Raw genomic sequence first — 17,981 nt, 5'->3', positions numbered from 1 at the left:
TACACAGAAACAAGAAGAGGCAGAAAGAGAGAGAGAGAGAGAGAAAGAGAGAGAGAGAGAGAGAAAAGTCTTCCAGCCACTGGTTCACTCCCCAGTTGGCTGCAACAGCCGGAGCTGCGCCAATCCAAAGCCAGGAGCCAGAAGTTTCCTCCAGGTCTCCCACGCAGGTGCAGGGGCCCAAGGATTTGGGCCATCCTCTACTGCTTTCCCAGGCCATAGCAGAGAGCTGGATCGGAAGTGGAGCAGCCAGGACTCGAACCAGTGCCCATAGGGGACGGTGGCACTGAAGGTGGCAGTTTTAACCAATATGCCACAGTGCCGGCCCCGGGTCAGTGTTATGTTAAGTCACTAAGTTTGGGAGTAATTTTTATTTATATGGTAATAGACAACTGCAATTATTACTGAATGTTGACAGCATTACATTGAACAAAATAAAAGGCTTACCTTAATTCCAAAAGCTTTTAAGTAAAACATTTCTATTGGCTTTAGGCCCATTTGGGTTTTCACAAATTTTGGATTCCCCCAAACTTGGACGTGGATGGTTATCTGAAAATGGTTCTTCTTTTGGCAAACAAAAGCTTCATCTGCTGGTGAAAAATTAAATCCTTTGTCTGTGATAACTCGATAGCCCACATCAGGTCTAGGACAAAAGGAATCAAGAAAACAATTGCACATTTTCTTTCATTGATAATATCAATTGCATAAACATCTCAAGGAAATACATTGTGGAAAGTGCCTTTTATTATATTTAATCAAGTGGTGTCTTGAATTTTTACTGAGGAAATGAAAACGATATTTAAAAACACCACTGGCTCCTACCTCATTTTTAATCTGCTCTCAGGAAGAAGTACACTTCTTACTGAGTGGGAGCTCTGCTTCCTCAGAGTGCCTGTCCACTTTTCAGACTTCTAATTTGCCTCCACAATATGACAGAAAGCCATTGGCAAGATGTAGAAAAGTTACAGCATTCGCTTGTGAAATATCAGTAATAGGATTCATCTCCTTCCTCCTCAAAACAGTCTCTAAATTTCATCAGCGACAGCACACTCAAAAATTTATTCAAGGGGCTGGCACTATGGCATAGCGGGTAAAGTCTGCAGTGCCAGCATCCCATATGGGCGCCAGTTCAAGTCCCAGCTGCTCCACTTCTGATCCAGCTCTCTGCTGTGGACTGGGAAAGCAGTAGAAGATAGCCCAAGTTCTTGGGCCCCTGCACCTATGTGGGAGACCTGGAGGAAGCTCCTGGCTCCTGGCTTCGGATCAGCACAGTTCCAGCCATTGCGGCTACTTAGGGAGTGAACCAGCAGATAGAAGCCCTCTTTCTCTCTCTCTCTCTCTGACTCTCCTTCTCTGTGTAACTCTGGCTTTCAAATAAAAAAATAAATAAATATTTTAAAAAAATCATTCAAGGGCTCGCATTTTAGTGCAGCAGGTTAAGCTGCTACCTGCAATGCTGGCATCCCATATGAGCACTATATCATATACCAGCTTCTCTACTTGTGAACTACCTCCCAGCTAATGCACCTGGGAAGACACCGGAAGATGGCCCAAGTGCTTGGGCCCCTGACAACCATGTGGGAAACCTGGAAAAAGCTCCCAGCTTCTGGCTTAGGCCTGGTCTAGCGTGGCTGTTGTGCCTATCTGAGGAGTGAACCAGTGGATGGAAAATCTCCTCCTCTCTACCTATAACTCTGTCTTTCAAATAAATAAGTAAATCTTTAAAAAGAAAATCACTCAAACAAGTAAACATTCAGCCTCTTGGTAGTCATATAGAAAAGCAGACTGGTCAGAATAACTAGCAGTAGGTTTACACCAAATTAACCACAGACAGTCACATCACTGATTGAAAACCTTTTTTTCCCAAAGAAACCTTTTGTGGGGAGCAATTCGGACTAGACTAAGTTACTGGAATTAAGACTTATTCTATGCATCTGCTCTCCCACAATATGGCGCTGGGAGAGAAGAAAACAGCTTCTACACAGCTGCCTCCAGTTCAGCCAATAAACAGCAGGACCTGCTCCTGATTGGAGGAGAGCAGCGTACTTGGCGTGTGGGCAGCCGAGTTGGGATTGGCGGAGGAGGACTATAAAGGAGGAGAGAGACGGCATGCACCAGGAACATCTAAGAGGAACATCTAAGGGGAACACCTGTGCAGCCCCCGAGAGAGCCGGCCGGCGGTGTGCCGCTCCCCTGCGGAAGTGGGGAATGTGGCAGGGGGAACCGCCCTTCCACGGAGGTGGAAGGGATAGTAGCCAACCCGGGAAGAACCAGCAGCAAACCCGGGGAAGGCCGAGCAGACGAAAGAACAGCGCAGGGTTCAGTGTTGCTCCTCCACGAAGAGGGGGAGCGACATAATGGTGCCGTGACTCGGATATGAAGCCTAGGCAGGGCTTAGTGTCGTTCCTCCATGAAGAGGGGGAGCGACAACCTTTTATTTAAGGAATACAAATTTCATAAGTGCAACTTTAGGAATACAGTGATTCTTCCCACCAAACCCACCCTCCCACCCACACTCCCACTCCTCTTCCTCCCTCTCCCATTCCCAGTCCCATTATCCAGTAAGATTCATTTTCAATTAACTTTATATACAGAAGATCAACTCTATACTAAGTAAAGATTTCAACAATTTGCATACACATACACACAAAAAAAAACTGTTTAAGAACAAGTTTTACAGTTAACTCTCATAATACAACTCATTGAAGACAAAGGTCCTGCATGGGGAGTTAGCGCACAGTGACTCCTGTTGTCAATTTAACAATTAACACTCTTACGTATGATATCTGTGACCACCCGAGACTCTTGTCAAGAGTTGCCTAGGCTATGGAAGCCTTTTGAATCCACAAACTCCATCAGTATTTAGACAAGGCCATAATCAAAGTGGGAAGTTCTCTTCTCCCTTCAGAGAAAAGTACATCCTTCTTTGATGGCCACTTCTCTCTGCTGGGGTCTCGATCACAGAGATCTTTCATGTAGAACATTTTTTGCCACAGTGTCTTGGCTTTCCATGCCTGAAATGCTCTCATGGGCTTTTCAGCCAGGCCTGAATGTCTTAAAGGCTGATTCTGAGGTCAGAATGCTACTTAAAGCAATTGTCATTCTATGGGTCTGCTGTGTGGACTGTTTCTCATGTTGGAACATTCTCTCCTTTTTAATTCTATTTATTATTATTATTATTACCAGATACTTGATCTTATTTATATGATCTTTTTAACACTTAATCCTATCTATATGCTCACTTTAACACTTAATATGATCACTTTAACACTTTAAATGGCATTTTTACCACCCAGCTTAATGGGATTTGGGGTCCCTTGGCAAGTTTTTAAAACTTTTTAAACTTACCCTTGGAAGTAATTCCATAGGAATGTACGCAGAAATATATAGCTTTACAGTTACAAACCTCCTCCTCCCTCTCCTATTCCCACTCTTATTTTTTACTAAGATCTACTTTCAATTGACTTTATACATATATGAGTAACTATGTTGAGTAAGTAAAGAGTTCAACAAATAGTATGGAAAAAAAAAACTGCTCCTAGACAGTCAAGACAAGAGCTGTTTAAGTTATTGCTCCTCAAAGTATCAATTTAACTTCTACAGAGTTCCTTTTAGGTGCTCTATTAGTTCTCACAGATAAAGAACATATGGTATTTGTTCTTTTGCAACTGGCTTATTTCACTAAGTCTGATATTTTGATGCAAATGACCGGATTTCATTTTTTTTACCGGTGTGTAGTATTCGATAGTGTACATACCCCATAATTTCTTATCCATCCTTTGGTTGATGGGCATTTAGGTTGATTCCATGTGTTAGCTATTTGAAAACCCATTTTTAATAGAACATGGTCCTTTCCTTTTTTCTCCTAATCTGACAATAACTCTGAAAACCTACCATGATGGTTACTTCTCCAGAAAGGAGTGGGAGAGCAGTGAGGTGTCAAAGTAGACTATTGATTTATTTGTTCTATCATTACCATTTTCTTTTTAAAATTTTATTTATTTATTTATTTCAGAAGTAGAAAGATTGAGACACAGAGAGAGAGAGCAAGTTCCCATCCACTGGCCCAATCCCCAAAGGATGCAATAACTGGGCTAGGCTAGTTAAAGCCTGGAACTAGGAACCCAAATCACGTCTCCCAAGTGGGTGGCAGGGACCTAACTAACTTGAGTCATCACCTGCTGCCTCCAAGGGTGCACAGTTGCAGGAGGCTGTAATGAATAGCAGAGCTGGGACTCAAACTGAAACACCCAATATGGAATGCAGATAACAGAACCAGGGTCTTCATCACTTTTATTTTCTTTCTTTCTTTCTTTCTTTTTTATTTGACAGATAGAGTTAAACAGTGTGAGAGAGAGATAGAGAGAAAGGTCTTCCTTCCATTGGTTTACCCCCAAAATGGCCGCTACGGCCAGAGCCACACCGATCCGAAGCCAGGAGCCAGGTGCCTCTTCCTGGTCTCCCAAGCACTTGGGCCCTCCTCACTGCCCTACTGAGCCACAGCAGAGAGCTGGACTGGAAGAGGAGCAACCGGGACTAGAAACCAGCACCCATATGGGATGCCGGCGCCACAGGCACTAGTAAGCCACGGTGCCGGCCCCTATCACTGTTATTTTCAATAACAATTCTTTGTGGATAAATGCTCAGTAAATTCCTCTTTAAAATAATCATAGGGGCTGGCACTGTGGCAGAGAGGATAAAGCTGCCACCTGCAGCACCAGGATCCCACATGAGCGCCAATTCAAGCCCCAGCTGCTCTTCTTCCTATCCACCTCCCTGTTAATGTGCCTGAGACAGTAGTGGAGGATGGACTAAGTGCTGCGGCACCTGCACCCACACCCACATAGGAATTACGGATGAAGCTCCTGGCTCCTAGCTTCAGCCTGGCCCAGCCCTGGCCATTGTGGCCACTTGGGGAGTGAACCAGTGGATGGAAGATCTCTCTCTCTCTGGCTCTACTTCTCCCTTTCTGTAACTCTGACTTTCAAATAATTAAATCTTTAAAATATATATTAATAAGACACACTAACATATAACATGAGCAAGTAGAAAAGAAATTTAAATTAGAAACATCTTTGGTAGTGAGCTTTCCAGTACACATTTTAGATAAGGAACAAGATTTTGGTGTTATTTTTAATTTCTTGAAAAGACAGAGAGAGTCAGACAGAGAGATCTTCCATCTCCTGACTCACTTCCCAATGCTGCAAACTGGTGTGCCTGAGAACTAGGAACTCAATCCAGGTCTCTCACATGGGTGACAGGGACCTAGTACTTGAAACATGGCGTCCCCTGAAGTCTGCATTAGCAGGAAGCAGGAGCCAGGAGCCCTAGCCAGGTATCAAGCCCAGTTACCGGGAAGTGGGACATGGGTCTGTTAACTGTTAGGCCAAAGAGCTGCCCCGGAACGTGACTTTTAATACCCCGAGCCTCCTAAATGTGCATCTCTTTCTCAAGGAGCTCCTTCCCAGGAACCCTAGCAGAGGACAACAGGACTCGATACTCTTCTGTGTGGATCTTTGCTCCCTGGGATCCTAATGTGAACAGCTGCCACTGATTACAACAGAGTTTCTAAATTTTCAGAAATGCAAACTATCCATGCCTGCTTTGGCAAAAGAGCATTCATGTTCTTTGGGAGTTAAAGCTGCCCCTGGCCCGTGCCTCAGCTCACTAGGCTAATCCTCCGCCTGCGGCGCCGGCACCCCGGGTTCTAGTCCTGGTTAAGGTGCCGGATTCTTTCCTGGTTGCTCCTCTTCCAGTCCAGCTCTCTGCTGTGGCCTGGGAAGGCAGTGGAGGATAGCCCAAGTGCTTGGGCCCTGCACCCACATGGGAGACCAGGAGGAAGTACCTGGCTCCTGGCTTCGGATCAGTGCAGCGCCCTGGCTATAGCGGCCATTTGGGGGGTGAACCAACGGAAGGAAGACCTTTCTCTCTGTCTCTCTCTCACTGTCTAACTCTGCCTGTCAAACAAACAAACAAAAAAGCCGCCCCTGTGGATCAGGTCCCTGGGTCACTGATTACCTCCAGTAGCTCATCAGGCAAAGGCGCCACCATAGCAGCACCACCCAGGAATTCAATAAGCAGCAGGCATGCTAGGCCTCTGGACACTTTCTATTAAAAAAAGTGTCTTGAATTAAGCCACTACTATGCTCACTTAAAGGCCAGATGGATACAACCGTATAGATTTTACCACAGAAGGTAGTATAAGCTCTCTTCATTGAGCAAAAATGATTTTGTTTGCAGTGTTCCATATTTCACTGTCAAAAACTCTGAGGGAAGAAGGCAGGGTTTAAGGAACAGGTAGGAGCATTAACCTGAAATTTAAGGGCAGTTGTACGCTAAAACACAACTGACAAGAATTACACTGGTGAGGATTATTCTGAACCTGAACAGAAACCTCTGGTTATGGAAATCTGTCCTTGTTACTAAAGAATGGCAGTTCTGCTCTCAATATCAAAGGTGAAGGATGGGCCTGGTGCTGTGTTGTAGCGGGTTAAGCCTCTGCCTGTGGAACCCAAATCCCATATGGGCGTTGGTTCAAGTCCTTGCTGCTCCCCTTCCAATTCAGCTCTCTGCTATGGCCTGTGAAAGTAGTGGAAGATGGCCCAGATGCTTGGTCCCCTGCATCTACATGGGAGACCGGAAGAAGCTCCCGGCTCCTGGCTCCAGATTGGCCCGGCTCTGGCAGTTGCAGCCATCTAAGGAGTAAACCAGCGGATGGAAGACCTTTCTCTCTGTCTGTCCCTCTCTCTGTCTGTAACTCTACCTCTCAAATAAATAAATGAATCTTAAATAAAGAAAAAAGTGAAGGATAAAGTCAACTACACTGACTCTGACAATACATCATTCCAAGAAAAAAAGATCTAATAGAATTTTAATGCCCTAATTTTATAGCATTTGGGGTAATTTAGAGGAACTATATTTTGTAACAAATTAGGCAGAGTTATCTAAGAAGAAAAGATAAGTGATTTTCTGTCTTAATGTTACAGATAGTGGAATCAGGAAAGCCTGAATTTTAATGGCAATGAGTATTGCCTCTCTTTTTTGCTTAGCAAAAGTGAATTATGGCTAAACATTCAAAATAATCTGCCTCTTTACCTTTGAGTTGATACCATCTGTGTTCTTTTATTTCCAGATCATTGGAGCAGAGATGCTTTTAAAAATCTCTTCAAGTAAGAAGAGAAGTAACCCTTACCTTGAAAACTTGATCCACTCAGATGCACAGGGACTGGGAAACATTAAAGGTCTAAGTAAACCACTGCCTCTGTGTGAAGTTCATACCTCAGTCCTCACAGTGAATACAGAACATGGAACTCCCCAGAATATAACCAAATGAGGGCTAAGACTCAAAGCCTATGGACCCTCATTTCATTTTCTAATTGCTCATAGCAGGAAGGACATAAAGTTGTGACACTTCACTGATACAACTAGCAATTAGCTTCTTTTTGCCTCCTATTAAACACACCAAATGGGGTCAGCGTTGTGGCATAGTGGGTTGAGCCACTGCCTATGGCGCCAGCATCCCATATGGCACCTGAGTCCCAGCTGCTTCACTTCCATTCCAGTTCCCTGCTAATACACCTGGGAAAGCAGTGCAAGATGGCCCAAGTGCTTGGGCCCTTGCACTCACATGGAAGACCCAGATGAAGCTCCTGACTCCTGGCTTCAGCCTGACCCAGCCCTGGCTGTTGCAGCCATTTGAGGAGAGAACCACTGAATGGAAGATCTCTCTTTCTGTCTCTCCCTTTTTCTCTGTAAGTCTTCTTTTTCAAATAAATAAATCCTTAAAAATAGCAATAAACACACCAACTCCCAAAGTCTGTTTAACTCCCTAGATTTTTTTTAAAGAAAATATTTCTCCATTCTTGTATACCCAACTTAAGAATCCTAGTGACAAGCTATCCTACACTTGAATTTGGAAAATATCAAGAAGGCCCTCAATTATATCGCAACATTTCTCATTTCATATTTATTACTTAAGAATCCTAGTTTTTTTACTATTAACACTTTTTTAGAGTTTCAAGAGGGCATTTACAGTCAATGAAAATTCTAGAAGACTTGGGTAGGTAAATTATATCCTAAGGAATAAAAAAGCTCTAACAGATGTTTAAAAGCAGTCATGTCCACACTATTTCTTGAAATATAATGTCAAAATCAGGTTAAGCTTTCCCAGTTTTAGGATAACTTATATGGCTTGATTTCAGCCTCTTAATATAAGGAAACCTCTGGCTATGATTGCGCAAGGTTTATTTTGAATTTGACAACACTGATTCACAACATGATGGTGGCCCAAAAAAGTATCCTATGGTGGTATAAGTGAACTGCAGGGTGACATGCTAGTGATTTAGGAGATCCACCTTTTCTGGCTGTTGGTTTAAACTGGGCATGTGATCCCAGAAAGATTCCCTCTCCCCCCAACACTTAGTGGGCAGATTATAATGAGTCAGAATCACATGTCTGGGTTCCTGCAGGCCAGAAACGCATGGCAGGTATTCATTAGTTGGGAAACAAAGCACAAGAAGACAGACTTTCTCACTGACCCATCCCACATACCCAGTGCTGGCATCAAAGCCCAAATACTGAAGACTCAATCTGGAGATTTAGCCCTGCCTGTCTCCCCCCACTCTCCAGCCTCCCCAAGGGTCATGGGGCCACTTACAGTTTTTCATAGTGACTGTTTAACAAGCTGTGCCAAGGAACACTTTGGTAGGGCTGCCACTTCAGAGCAGGGGAGCACTGGTCCACAGGTGTCCCATTGTGTCCCTCACCGTCGTGGTCTTGAATGTCGCCGCTGTGACTCCTACTTGTCACTGCAAGGCAATCAGGGAGTTAGACCCTTCCTACCAGACTGCTCATCGCAGACCTGAGACAGCTGCATGGAGTTAACAGATGGGCCACAGGCAAAGCCAAGTGATTGTGGGAAGTGCCAGGTATCAGGAGGCGGGAAGGGTGCTACTGGCCTTATTCACTCATCTGCATAAAGACCAACTCGAGTTCAGGGACCCCCAGAGGAGGTGGCGGACACTGGCTGGAAATCTCATTCTCTTACAGCCTGCATAGCTCCCCCCACCCAAGTCTATGTGGTTCCAGTGAAGTCCTCTCCCAGACCCAGGGAGGCAGTGACCCCGGCTGGACCAGTCGCAGGAGAGCATTCATTGCTTGTATCCGGAAGGGCAAGTGGCCTAAGTCAATCCAAGTCTAGTGAGTCTGGGCACGTCAGGGGGCGTAGGCATAGACACGGCTCTTTCCCAAGAGGTCTGAACCTGTGTGATAACATCCCCAGCAGCTGCTGGCACCACTGTGGGACATGAAGCAAAGCCCACATGGGAATGAACCCTGCACCGCAGAAGACAGAATCAAGAGTGAAGGGCACGCAGCTCTGAGGATGTGACTCCAGTTCTGGGATCCACTCCTGAATGCTTGAATTATAGGAGCCAGCAGACCCCCAGGTTTTGGTTTATTTGTGTTGCACTTTTTTTTCCCTCTCCCGTTAAGGCAGTGAGAAGTTTTTATTCATTGCAACCAACATGTAGTAATTTGCTACAGGCTCTTGTGGCACCAAGAATCTGAGGTCTGAGTAGCCTTCGGAACTTAGAGGAGTTCTTTATTCACTTAGAGTCTCACCTTCCTCGGCTGAAGAACAGAAGTTAAAACTGCCTATCTTGCCCATCTTGCAACATTACGCAAGCAGACAGAATGAGATAACAGAAGTGAAAGCACTCCAAGAAGCTAAAACCCAGCTAAAGCAACAGAGACGATCTTGGGAGTGTGCAATATCAACTACATGAAACTACCATCCGTGTCTGCCAAAAATGGTGACATAACAGCAATTTCACATGTGCAACCAACCATTTTTGCATAATCCTTACAAGTGGTTGGTCTTAATTTGAGTTTGCCTCCCAAACTGTATGATTCAACGTCAGATTTTTTTTTTTATGTAAAATACTATTGGGCCTTTTGCTGTTTCCCCTTTCTTCTAACTCCTCCACGATCACTCATGCCTGACTTCAGGAGAGAAAGGGAAGGAGCAGGCGTCTGAAGGGCCAGGTGCAGCCTCTCAGCACTGACACAGAAGCAGGGCACTGGCCTCTTCAGAACGTGCCCACCTAGCCCACAGCGTGGAATCTGCAGCAGAAAGGGGCGTTTCTTTCACTCAGCTTTCCTTCTGTCCATATTTACCTAAAATAAATAAATAGAGTTTCTCCAGGTTACTTTAGATCCCAAATGTCATAGAAAAAATATTTTTCTAGGGTTCTTGAAGGGATGCAGTGAGGTAACTTCTACAAAGTGCTTAGCTCAGTGTCTGCCACCAGCAAAGAGTTCAAACAATGGTGCTTTTACAAAGTATTATTTTTTGGGACAAGCATTGACACAGCACTTGGGAAACCCACATCCCATGCCAAGGTGGCTGGGTTGGAGTCTTTGGGTCCACTTATGATTCTGGCTTCCTGCTAATGTGCACCCCAAGAAGTAGCAGGAAGTGGCTTGAGTACTTGGGTCCTTGGCCACCCCTATAGGAAACGCAGACTCTCCTGTGGCTGTTTTCTGAAGATTTGAGAAACCAGTGCTATCTCAGGGTTGCAGCCACAAACCACCCCAGGAAGGAGCTTAACTCTGGACTGGCCAGGGTGCTTTGTGTAACAATCTGGATGGACATGGAAACTCCTGGAAGGGCTGAGTGACTCGCCAGTACCTCCAGGGAGCTGGGGCACCAGGAGGAGGGTGAACAGATGGTTCCCCCTTCTGGCTAAGAACTCAGTTGGCCTATTATGTTGGAAAATCATAAAGAAGCCACAGGCTAATGACAATGAAGAAATTAATGTCACCTCACATGGGACATGAGCAGGGAGCTTGAGATCATCCAAAAGGGGGGTTTCCATGAGCATGCTGGATTTCCAGGACTGAGAAGAGAAAAATAAACTTCTGGCCAAAGGAGAGGTTGCTTGGGCAAGGTTGGTCCCTGGGGATGGGGACCTGGGGGACTTGGCTGACAAGGGGAGGTCATCATCCCCTAAAGGGCCTCCAGAGCCCATGCTGGAGCTGAAGCCAGATGCCCCTGCCAGCTGAGCTCATACCTGGTTGAAGGCAAAGGCAGTGTCTCTGGCTAGGAGGGGCATCTTCCCCTACTCAGGTTAGAAAGCCACACACAGCTCCCTTCCGGGCAGTGTAAACTTCTACAGGTTGGCGGCCATGGAGAGGGGAGCCCCAAGAGGGAAACCTCATGTGAAGCTGCTGCAGGGACTTGTTGCCCTGAATGCAAAGCGCTGTTCACACAGCCCACACTGGAGAACCTACAGTGGCGGAAAGTCTCCTGGAGTATCATCCTTTTCCCTAGTAAAGACCAGAGAATCTGCTTGGAAAATTCAGAAGTTCAAGTCTTCGGACTCCAAAAGATAACACTTTCTTCACAACTTGATGAGGTCTCTAAGCTCAAACATAGTATGTTCCATTTTATATAAGACTAAAAAAAAGATAGGCTGACCCCTGGGGCATCAGATGATACCGATGGAAGACCTCCAACATGATTTTCCGGAGTTTCAAAGCTCAACTCAGAACTCCCAGGTTTGGTGGAGTCCCAGGAAAGCTCAACGCCCCACCCCTCCCGCTCCCGTGGAGACATCCTCTGACCTCTTGCTGCTCAGAGTGCCTTCCAGGAACCAGCAGCATTGGCCTCACCTGGGAGATGCTAGAAATGTAGATCTCACACCCCGTAGCAGATTCACTGAATCAGAATCCGCATTTGACCAAGAGCCTCATGCTGTTCTATTCACATTACGGTCAAAGAGGATTGCACTCAGCCAGGCAACAGGTGCATCAGCAAACTCTCGCCGGCCCTGAAGCGCGGGCCTTCTGAGACATGGTGCTCCTAAAACTGAAACACTGGGGTTGCACCTGCACCAGGGAGAGACAACGGCAGCTCTTCCTGGGAGCACCTGTGTGATCCTCCCTGCATGAAAAGGCACGTCCAGGGGAAGGAAAGCACTGTCTCTCTCTGAAACAGAACGAAATCTTGTATAGCTATTCAAAGGCTGGTGGCCAATCTTGGTCTTGTCCCCTGCCCCAGGTTTGCTCACTTGGTCTGGAGTAGTGTGGCCACACTCGGCAGTCCTCGGGGCCCTCCAGTGCCTGTGTGTGCTTCCTCTTCTTGCTGGGGGGCAGGGAGGTTCTAGAATCAAGAAAGCAGAGTGGACGTTAGGCATCTTCTTTGCTCTCCATCACGTTACATCACTGCACTCTCCCTGGTATCTGCTCTCCACTTTCCTAAGACTAAGTCCAGTTGGTTAAGGTGCCTTGAGCCCAACTAGTCTGAAACTCAGTTTTCCCTTATCCAGTGGGTCGGAGACTCTCTTGCCTAGAAAACAGACATTTCCAAAGGCAGAGAATTTACTGAGAGAGAGACGACAGGAAATTAAAACACAGGTGTATGCTTTACACCTGAGGTTTTTTTTTTTCCCACAGTTTTTGATGCCCTTTGCCATCCTCTAGATCCAGAAGGAATCAAGGGAATGAAAGAAGGAAAGGGGGGGGAGGGGGGAGGAATATCAGTCAGTACTTAATTGATGGATAGTTTTCTGATAGTTCATTCAGATTCCCTTGATCAGATTCCCATAAAAACAGCACTTCCTTCCTCGCCCAGAAACTCCCTGTATATTTCTGACACTTCAGGTCCTTGTTGAATGAGGGCCTTGGGTTTGCTAGGTTTGTAATTAAAAGATGGGCTAAGGCAAGAACACCAGGGCCTCGCCACGGCCCATACACGTCTCAATACTGCCACCTCCTGGACAGGAGTCCGCTGGACAGTCTAGGTCACTGCCACAGGGGCCGCCTGCTGGAGGCTTTCTGCTGAGGTCGGTCAAGGCTAAATACGGTGCCCTTTACCCAGGGATGTGGCACAGCGTTTGCTGATGGTGAGAACAACTTAGCCCCAGATGCGAGGGCGCGCACTGGTCCGGTGGAGGGGCAGGGTGGCCGGTGTCGGGACAGCAGGTGTGAAAGCCGCCGTGGGTCTGGCAGGCGTAGCTCACGGCAGCCACGCTCTGTGGAGGGTGCGCCGGCAGCATCCGGGGAGCAGCTGTGCTGTGGGGAAAGGCAGCTGGGGCCCGGCCAGGTGTGGTCCTCAGGGTCCCGTGGCAGGCATCTGCGGGAAGACACGGCAGGGAGTGCCTCTGCTTCTTACCACCCGGAGTCTGAGAGGAGGAGGCACAGGGCGAGCCCTCACTCACCTTTGCCCTGCGGAGGGGAGCATGAGTCTGATGCGGAGTAGGGTGGGCTGTCAGGGAGCTGGCCTTGCCTGTGGATTAGAGACACGTGTTGCTTTCCGGTCTTACGCGGTCCTGTTAACAGTTACGTTCCCACTGGGAGGCAGGTCTCAGAGCACAGCTCCCACTGTGCTGATGCCAACTGCTCTGGGTGGGGACCACACAGAGCTCACCAGACCATCCCAGGGTCACGGCGCGATTGAGTGACAGGGCTTGGTGCCCTAGCTCTCGCAGCTCCTAGCTGTAGCCACAAACAAGTGCTTAACCTCCGCGGCTTCCGTTTCCTCCACTACCAAATAGGATGGTGATCACACCCACCTCACAGCATCGTGGAAATGAAGGGAAACAACGTGTTCAAATCCACAGCATCATGCTCCAGACATTGTGCATGTGCAGGACAGCTTAAATGATATCATTATTTCATAACATTCCCAACATCCACACACGAGAGACAGGTGCGCATTCTGTGTGGGCTAAGGTAGTGTAAAGGCTGTCACTAAAGCGACAGCTTGCCATCTATGCTCTGAGGGATCCCAAAACTTTTGGAAAGAGCTCAGGGGTTTTACAAAATGAAGAAGAAAGGGGTGGGGGAGAGAAGGGAGGAGGGAAGTGAGGAAGGAAAGAGAAAAGAGAAAGAGAGAGAAAGATAGACAGACCCTCAGATTCTTTAGACTTCAGAAACCCTTGATATAAGCACCACACTCTGCACTTGATGCTCTGGCTTGGAGAGTAAACCATCTTGTTAAGTTTCCAACATAATATGAGGAAGGGAAAAGTTTGTGTTTTTCATTTACTGGAAAAGTTACGCTTTCTCCTCAAATGGGCTCATTATCATTTATTCACTTCCTATGAGTAAGACAAGAGAGCACAGTGACCATTCTCCAAAAATCTCATGCCCATGATCATGGAAGAATAAAGAGGTGTAAGTGTAGAAGGACATCGAGTGTGAGCACACAGCAGACAATAACACGGTGCCAGGCAGAGCCAGGGTGGATGCGGACTGGATTCCCAGGTGGAAGGGATGCAGGAAGCCAAGAAAAAGCATCCAGTCCAACAAAACCCCACAGAAGTACCTGGACGTGGGAGTTGCCAGGGGCAAGGGCAGGGCTGAGAGCAAAACAGTTGGTTAAAGATTTGATTAAGAAACAGTCGTACCCTTAGGTTAGCTCCCCCACCCCGTGATTGGATATCAGCCCCCTTCAGTCCAGTAGTTGGAAAGATCCACTACGGAAAAAGAGAACCAGGGGAACTGGGGCACAGGTCTTCCAGGCACGGGTAAGGACCTGGTGAGGTACTGCCTGAAAATGGCAGGATTCGTTAAAACTTCAACTGAGCAGCAGGTGGCGGGCCTGGCTGCTAAGATGCCCACCTCCCATATCAGAACACGTGAGTTCCCTTCCCAGCTCTAGATCCTGACATCAGCTTCCTGCTGGTGCACACTCTGGGAGGCGCTGGTGATGGCCCACCTGTTTGATTTCCTGTCACCCATGTGGGAGACTTGGATGATAGTCCCAGCACCCAGCTTCAGCTCTGGCCCACCCCTAGCAGTTGAGAGCATTTGGAGAGTGAACCAGTGGATGAGAGCCGTCCTCCCACCTCTCAAATAAATTTTACCAGTTTCCTGCTAATGTACACCCTGAGAGGCAGTGATGACCTGAGTACTCGGGTCCTTGCAACCCACAGCAGAGAAACAAACGGAGTTCCTGGCTCCTGGCTTCAGCCTGGCCCAGCTTTGGCTGTGGTGGACATCTGAATCACTTTGCCCATCAGTCTGTCTCTCTGCCTTTCCCATAAAAAATAAATAAAATTTAAGAAAATCTCAATGCTGACCTGTGAGACACTTTCTCAGCTCTGCTTTGTGTGCATCTAAGCAGATTTCCCACAAGAAGGAATCTGAAATACTGCTCTCAAGAAAAATCAGATGTATTCAGAGGGGAAAATGGTACTTTGAAGTTACCAAGAAAGCAGCAAGTCCCTGCCTGATCCCTCTATAACAAAGTTCATCCTTTGAAACTAACAGCTTGCACTCAGAACTTCCCAAACAGGAAAAAAACAATGTAGGAACAGACATTTTCAGAAAGCTTTCAATATTAAAGACAGAGAACAAATAACCAGATAAATAAGGAATGTCAAAAGATCCAAAAGATCCCTTTTGCTGCTGATACAACTGGTAACCTCCTTGCAGGTCTAAGCCTCCTACAAATGAAAACTCTAAACTCACGCGAAAAGAGACCCCCATGGAGCCATTGGAACTGGGAAGAAGGTGATGGCACCGGGTGAGTTACCTCTTCACAGCTTTCAGCCTGGGTTAAGGAGAGACCACAGAGTGGTTAACACTCCTACAGAAACCCACAGTCCTTCTGGCCTGAAGAACTAGCAAACAGACTTTGGGCAAACACAGCTGATGACAAATGAAAAGGGAATCTTGGAAGACAGATGCAGATTCTGTGTATATCTGCTCAAGTCTCTGAGCCAGCCTTGGGTAGGGCTGGTTACACATAGCCTAAGACAAAAGGACTGCATTGAAATGCTAGCTACATCCCCAGAGAGAGTTTACAGTTGAGTCTAAGCAAAGTAATTGCCTTCTACAACAAAAGTATCTATGCTCTGAAGAGGAAAGATGTCCAGAATGCAACTGAGAATTATTCAACAGGGGTGTGTAGCTGTTAAGTCACCGTTTGGGATGCCCACACTTGGGTGCACTTGGCCCGCCCAAATCCAAATGCTGGACTTCTGACTCCAGTGTCCTGCTGATGCCCACCTGGGAGACAGCACTGACATCTCAAGTACTTGAGTCCCTGCACTGATGGGGGGACCCAGATTGAGATCTGGGCTCCAGGTTTTGGCCTGACTTAGCCCTCGCTGTTTCAGGCATTTTGGGAGTGAATCCGTATGTGGAAGATCTCTCCCTGTCTGTCCACCTCTGTCTCTCTGTATCCTTCTGCCTTTCAAATAAATAAAAATAATACATACATTAAAATAATTTTTAAAAATCTTCAACAATAAAGAACCAGGAAAATGGGACCTCACCCAGAGGGAAAGGGATTTAACAGACGCCAGCCCAGAGATGATGCAGATACTGGATTAGCAGACAAGGATCTTTGTAAAACATTTATTTAGCTACTTATGTTTATTTTGAAATGAAGGCAGATATACAGACCAGACAGATGGAGATCTGTCATCTGCTGCTTCACTCCCCAAATGTCCACAACTACTGGGACTGGGCTGGGCTGAAGCCAGGAGGTGTGAACTCAGTCCAGGTCTTCTGTATGAGTGGCAGGGACTCAACTACCTGAACCATCACTGCTGCTTCCCAGGATGCACATCAGCAAGAAGCTGGAATGGGGTATGAGCTGGGGCTTGAACACAGGCACTCTGACATGGGATGCAGGTGTCCTGAGCAGCAACTTTTTGTTTTAAGATTATTTATTTATTTGAAAGAGTTATACAGAGAGAGAAGGAGAGGCAAAAGAGAGAGAGAGAGAGAAAGAGAGAGAGAGAGAGAGAGGGGGGTCTTCCATCTGCTGGTTCACTCCCCAGTTGGCTGCAACAGCTGAAGCTACACCAATCCGGAGCTTCTCCTGGGTTTCCCACATGGGTACAGGGCCCAAGGACTCGGGCCATCTTCTACTGCTTTCCCAGGCCATAGCAGAGAGCCAGATCAGAAGTACAGCAGTCAGGACTCGAATTGGTGCCCATATGGGATGCTGGCACTGCAAGTAGTGGCTTTACCTGCTATGCCACAGCGCCAGCCCTGTGACCAGCATCTTAACTGCTGCACCAAATGCACCGAAGTAAGGGTCTTAAAGCAGCTGCTATGACTCAGCTTAGAGGAACATGTGTTTGTAAGGAATTTAAAACACAGGGATGGGTGTTGTGACGCAGAGTGTTGTGCCACCGCCTGCAGTCCCAGCATCCCATATAGGCAGCTGTTTTGGTCCTGTCTGCTCCACCTCCAATCCAGCTTCCTGACAGTACGCCTGGGAAAGCAGGGGAAGATGATCGGAGTACTTGGGACCCCATACACATGGGAGACCCGAGAGAAGCTCCTGGCTTTGCCTTGCTCAGCCCAACTGTTGCAGCATTCGGGGAGTGAACCAGTGGATAGAATATGTCTGTCTGTCTGTCTGTCTCTCTCTCTTTCTCCCTCCCTCCATCTCTGTAGCTCTGCCTATCAAATAAATTTTTAAAAATAATAAAACTTTAGAAAAAATTGAAAAATACAAATTATCAGCAAAGTAAGAGAAATTATTAAAAAACTAATTTTAAAAGGGAAAAATGAAACTATGGAGAGAATGAAGCAGAAAAACTAAAGATATGAGGATACTTCAAAAAGTTAAAGAGGGGCATAGCAGGTAAAGCCACCACCTGCAGTGCCAGCATCCTATATCAGCACCGGTTCGAGTCCCAGCTGCTCCACTTCCCATCCAGCTCTCCATTTATGGCCTGGGAAAGCAGTAGAAGATGGCCCAAGTCTTTGAGCCCCTGCACTTGCATAGGAGACCTGGAAGAAGCTCCTGGCTCCTGGCTTTGGATCGGTGCAGCTCCAGCCATTGCAGCCAATTGGGGAGTGAACTAGTGGATGGAAGACCTCTCTCTCTCTCTCTCTCTCTCTGCCTCTCCTTCTCTCTCTGTGTAACTCTTTCAAATAAATAAATAAATCTTTACAAAAAAAATAATGAAGGGCAACAGGACAGCGCTCTGTCCTATGGAATCTACAAAAAAAAA

The 17,981-nt window shown here is 46.7% G+C and overlaps 1 protein-coding gene across 3 annotated transcripts in view; it reads right to left on the bottom strand.

The window, feature by feature from the left end:
* The window catches only part of MYRFL (myelin regulatory factor like), a 132,281-nt gene that overhangs the window by 62,828 nt on the left and 51,472 nt on the right, over nucleotides 1-17,981 (bottom strand). For all 3 annotated transcript variants that reach the window (XR_016216883.1, XM_089308682.1, XM_070052617.2), the window contains exons 4-8: nucleotides 13,218-13,285; nucleotides 12,874-13,132; nucleotides 12,069-12,160; nucleotides 8,654-8,804; nucleotides 445-640 (exon numbers count right to left, since the gene is read on the bottom strand). Coding sequence is in view for 2 of the 3 variants with exons in the window: in XM_089308682.1 (XP_089164808.1) it covers nucleotides 445-640; nucleotides 8,654-8,804; nucleotides 12,069-12,160; nucleotides 12,874-13,132; nucleotides 13,218-13,285 (766 nt within the window). In the remaining variant the exon portion in view is untranslated. The remainder of the gene's footprint in view (nucleotides 1-444; nucleotides 641-8,653; nucleotides 8,805-12,068; nucleotides 12,161-12,873; nucleotides 13,133-13,217; nucleotides 13,286-17,981) is intronic.

Source organism: Oryctolagus cuniculus, chromosome 11 (assembly GCF_051225735.1).
Source record: "Oryctolagus cuniculus isolate XC-2025 breed Fujian yellow rabbit chromosome 11, ASM5122573v1, whole genome shotgun sequence".
NCBI classification, from domain to species: Eukaryota; Metazoa; Chordata; class Mammalia; order Lagomorpha; family Leporidae; genus Oryctolagus; species Oryctolagus cuniculus.
This window is presented reverse-complemented; position numbering and strand designations above follow the sequence as displayed.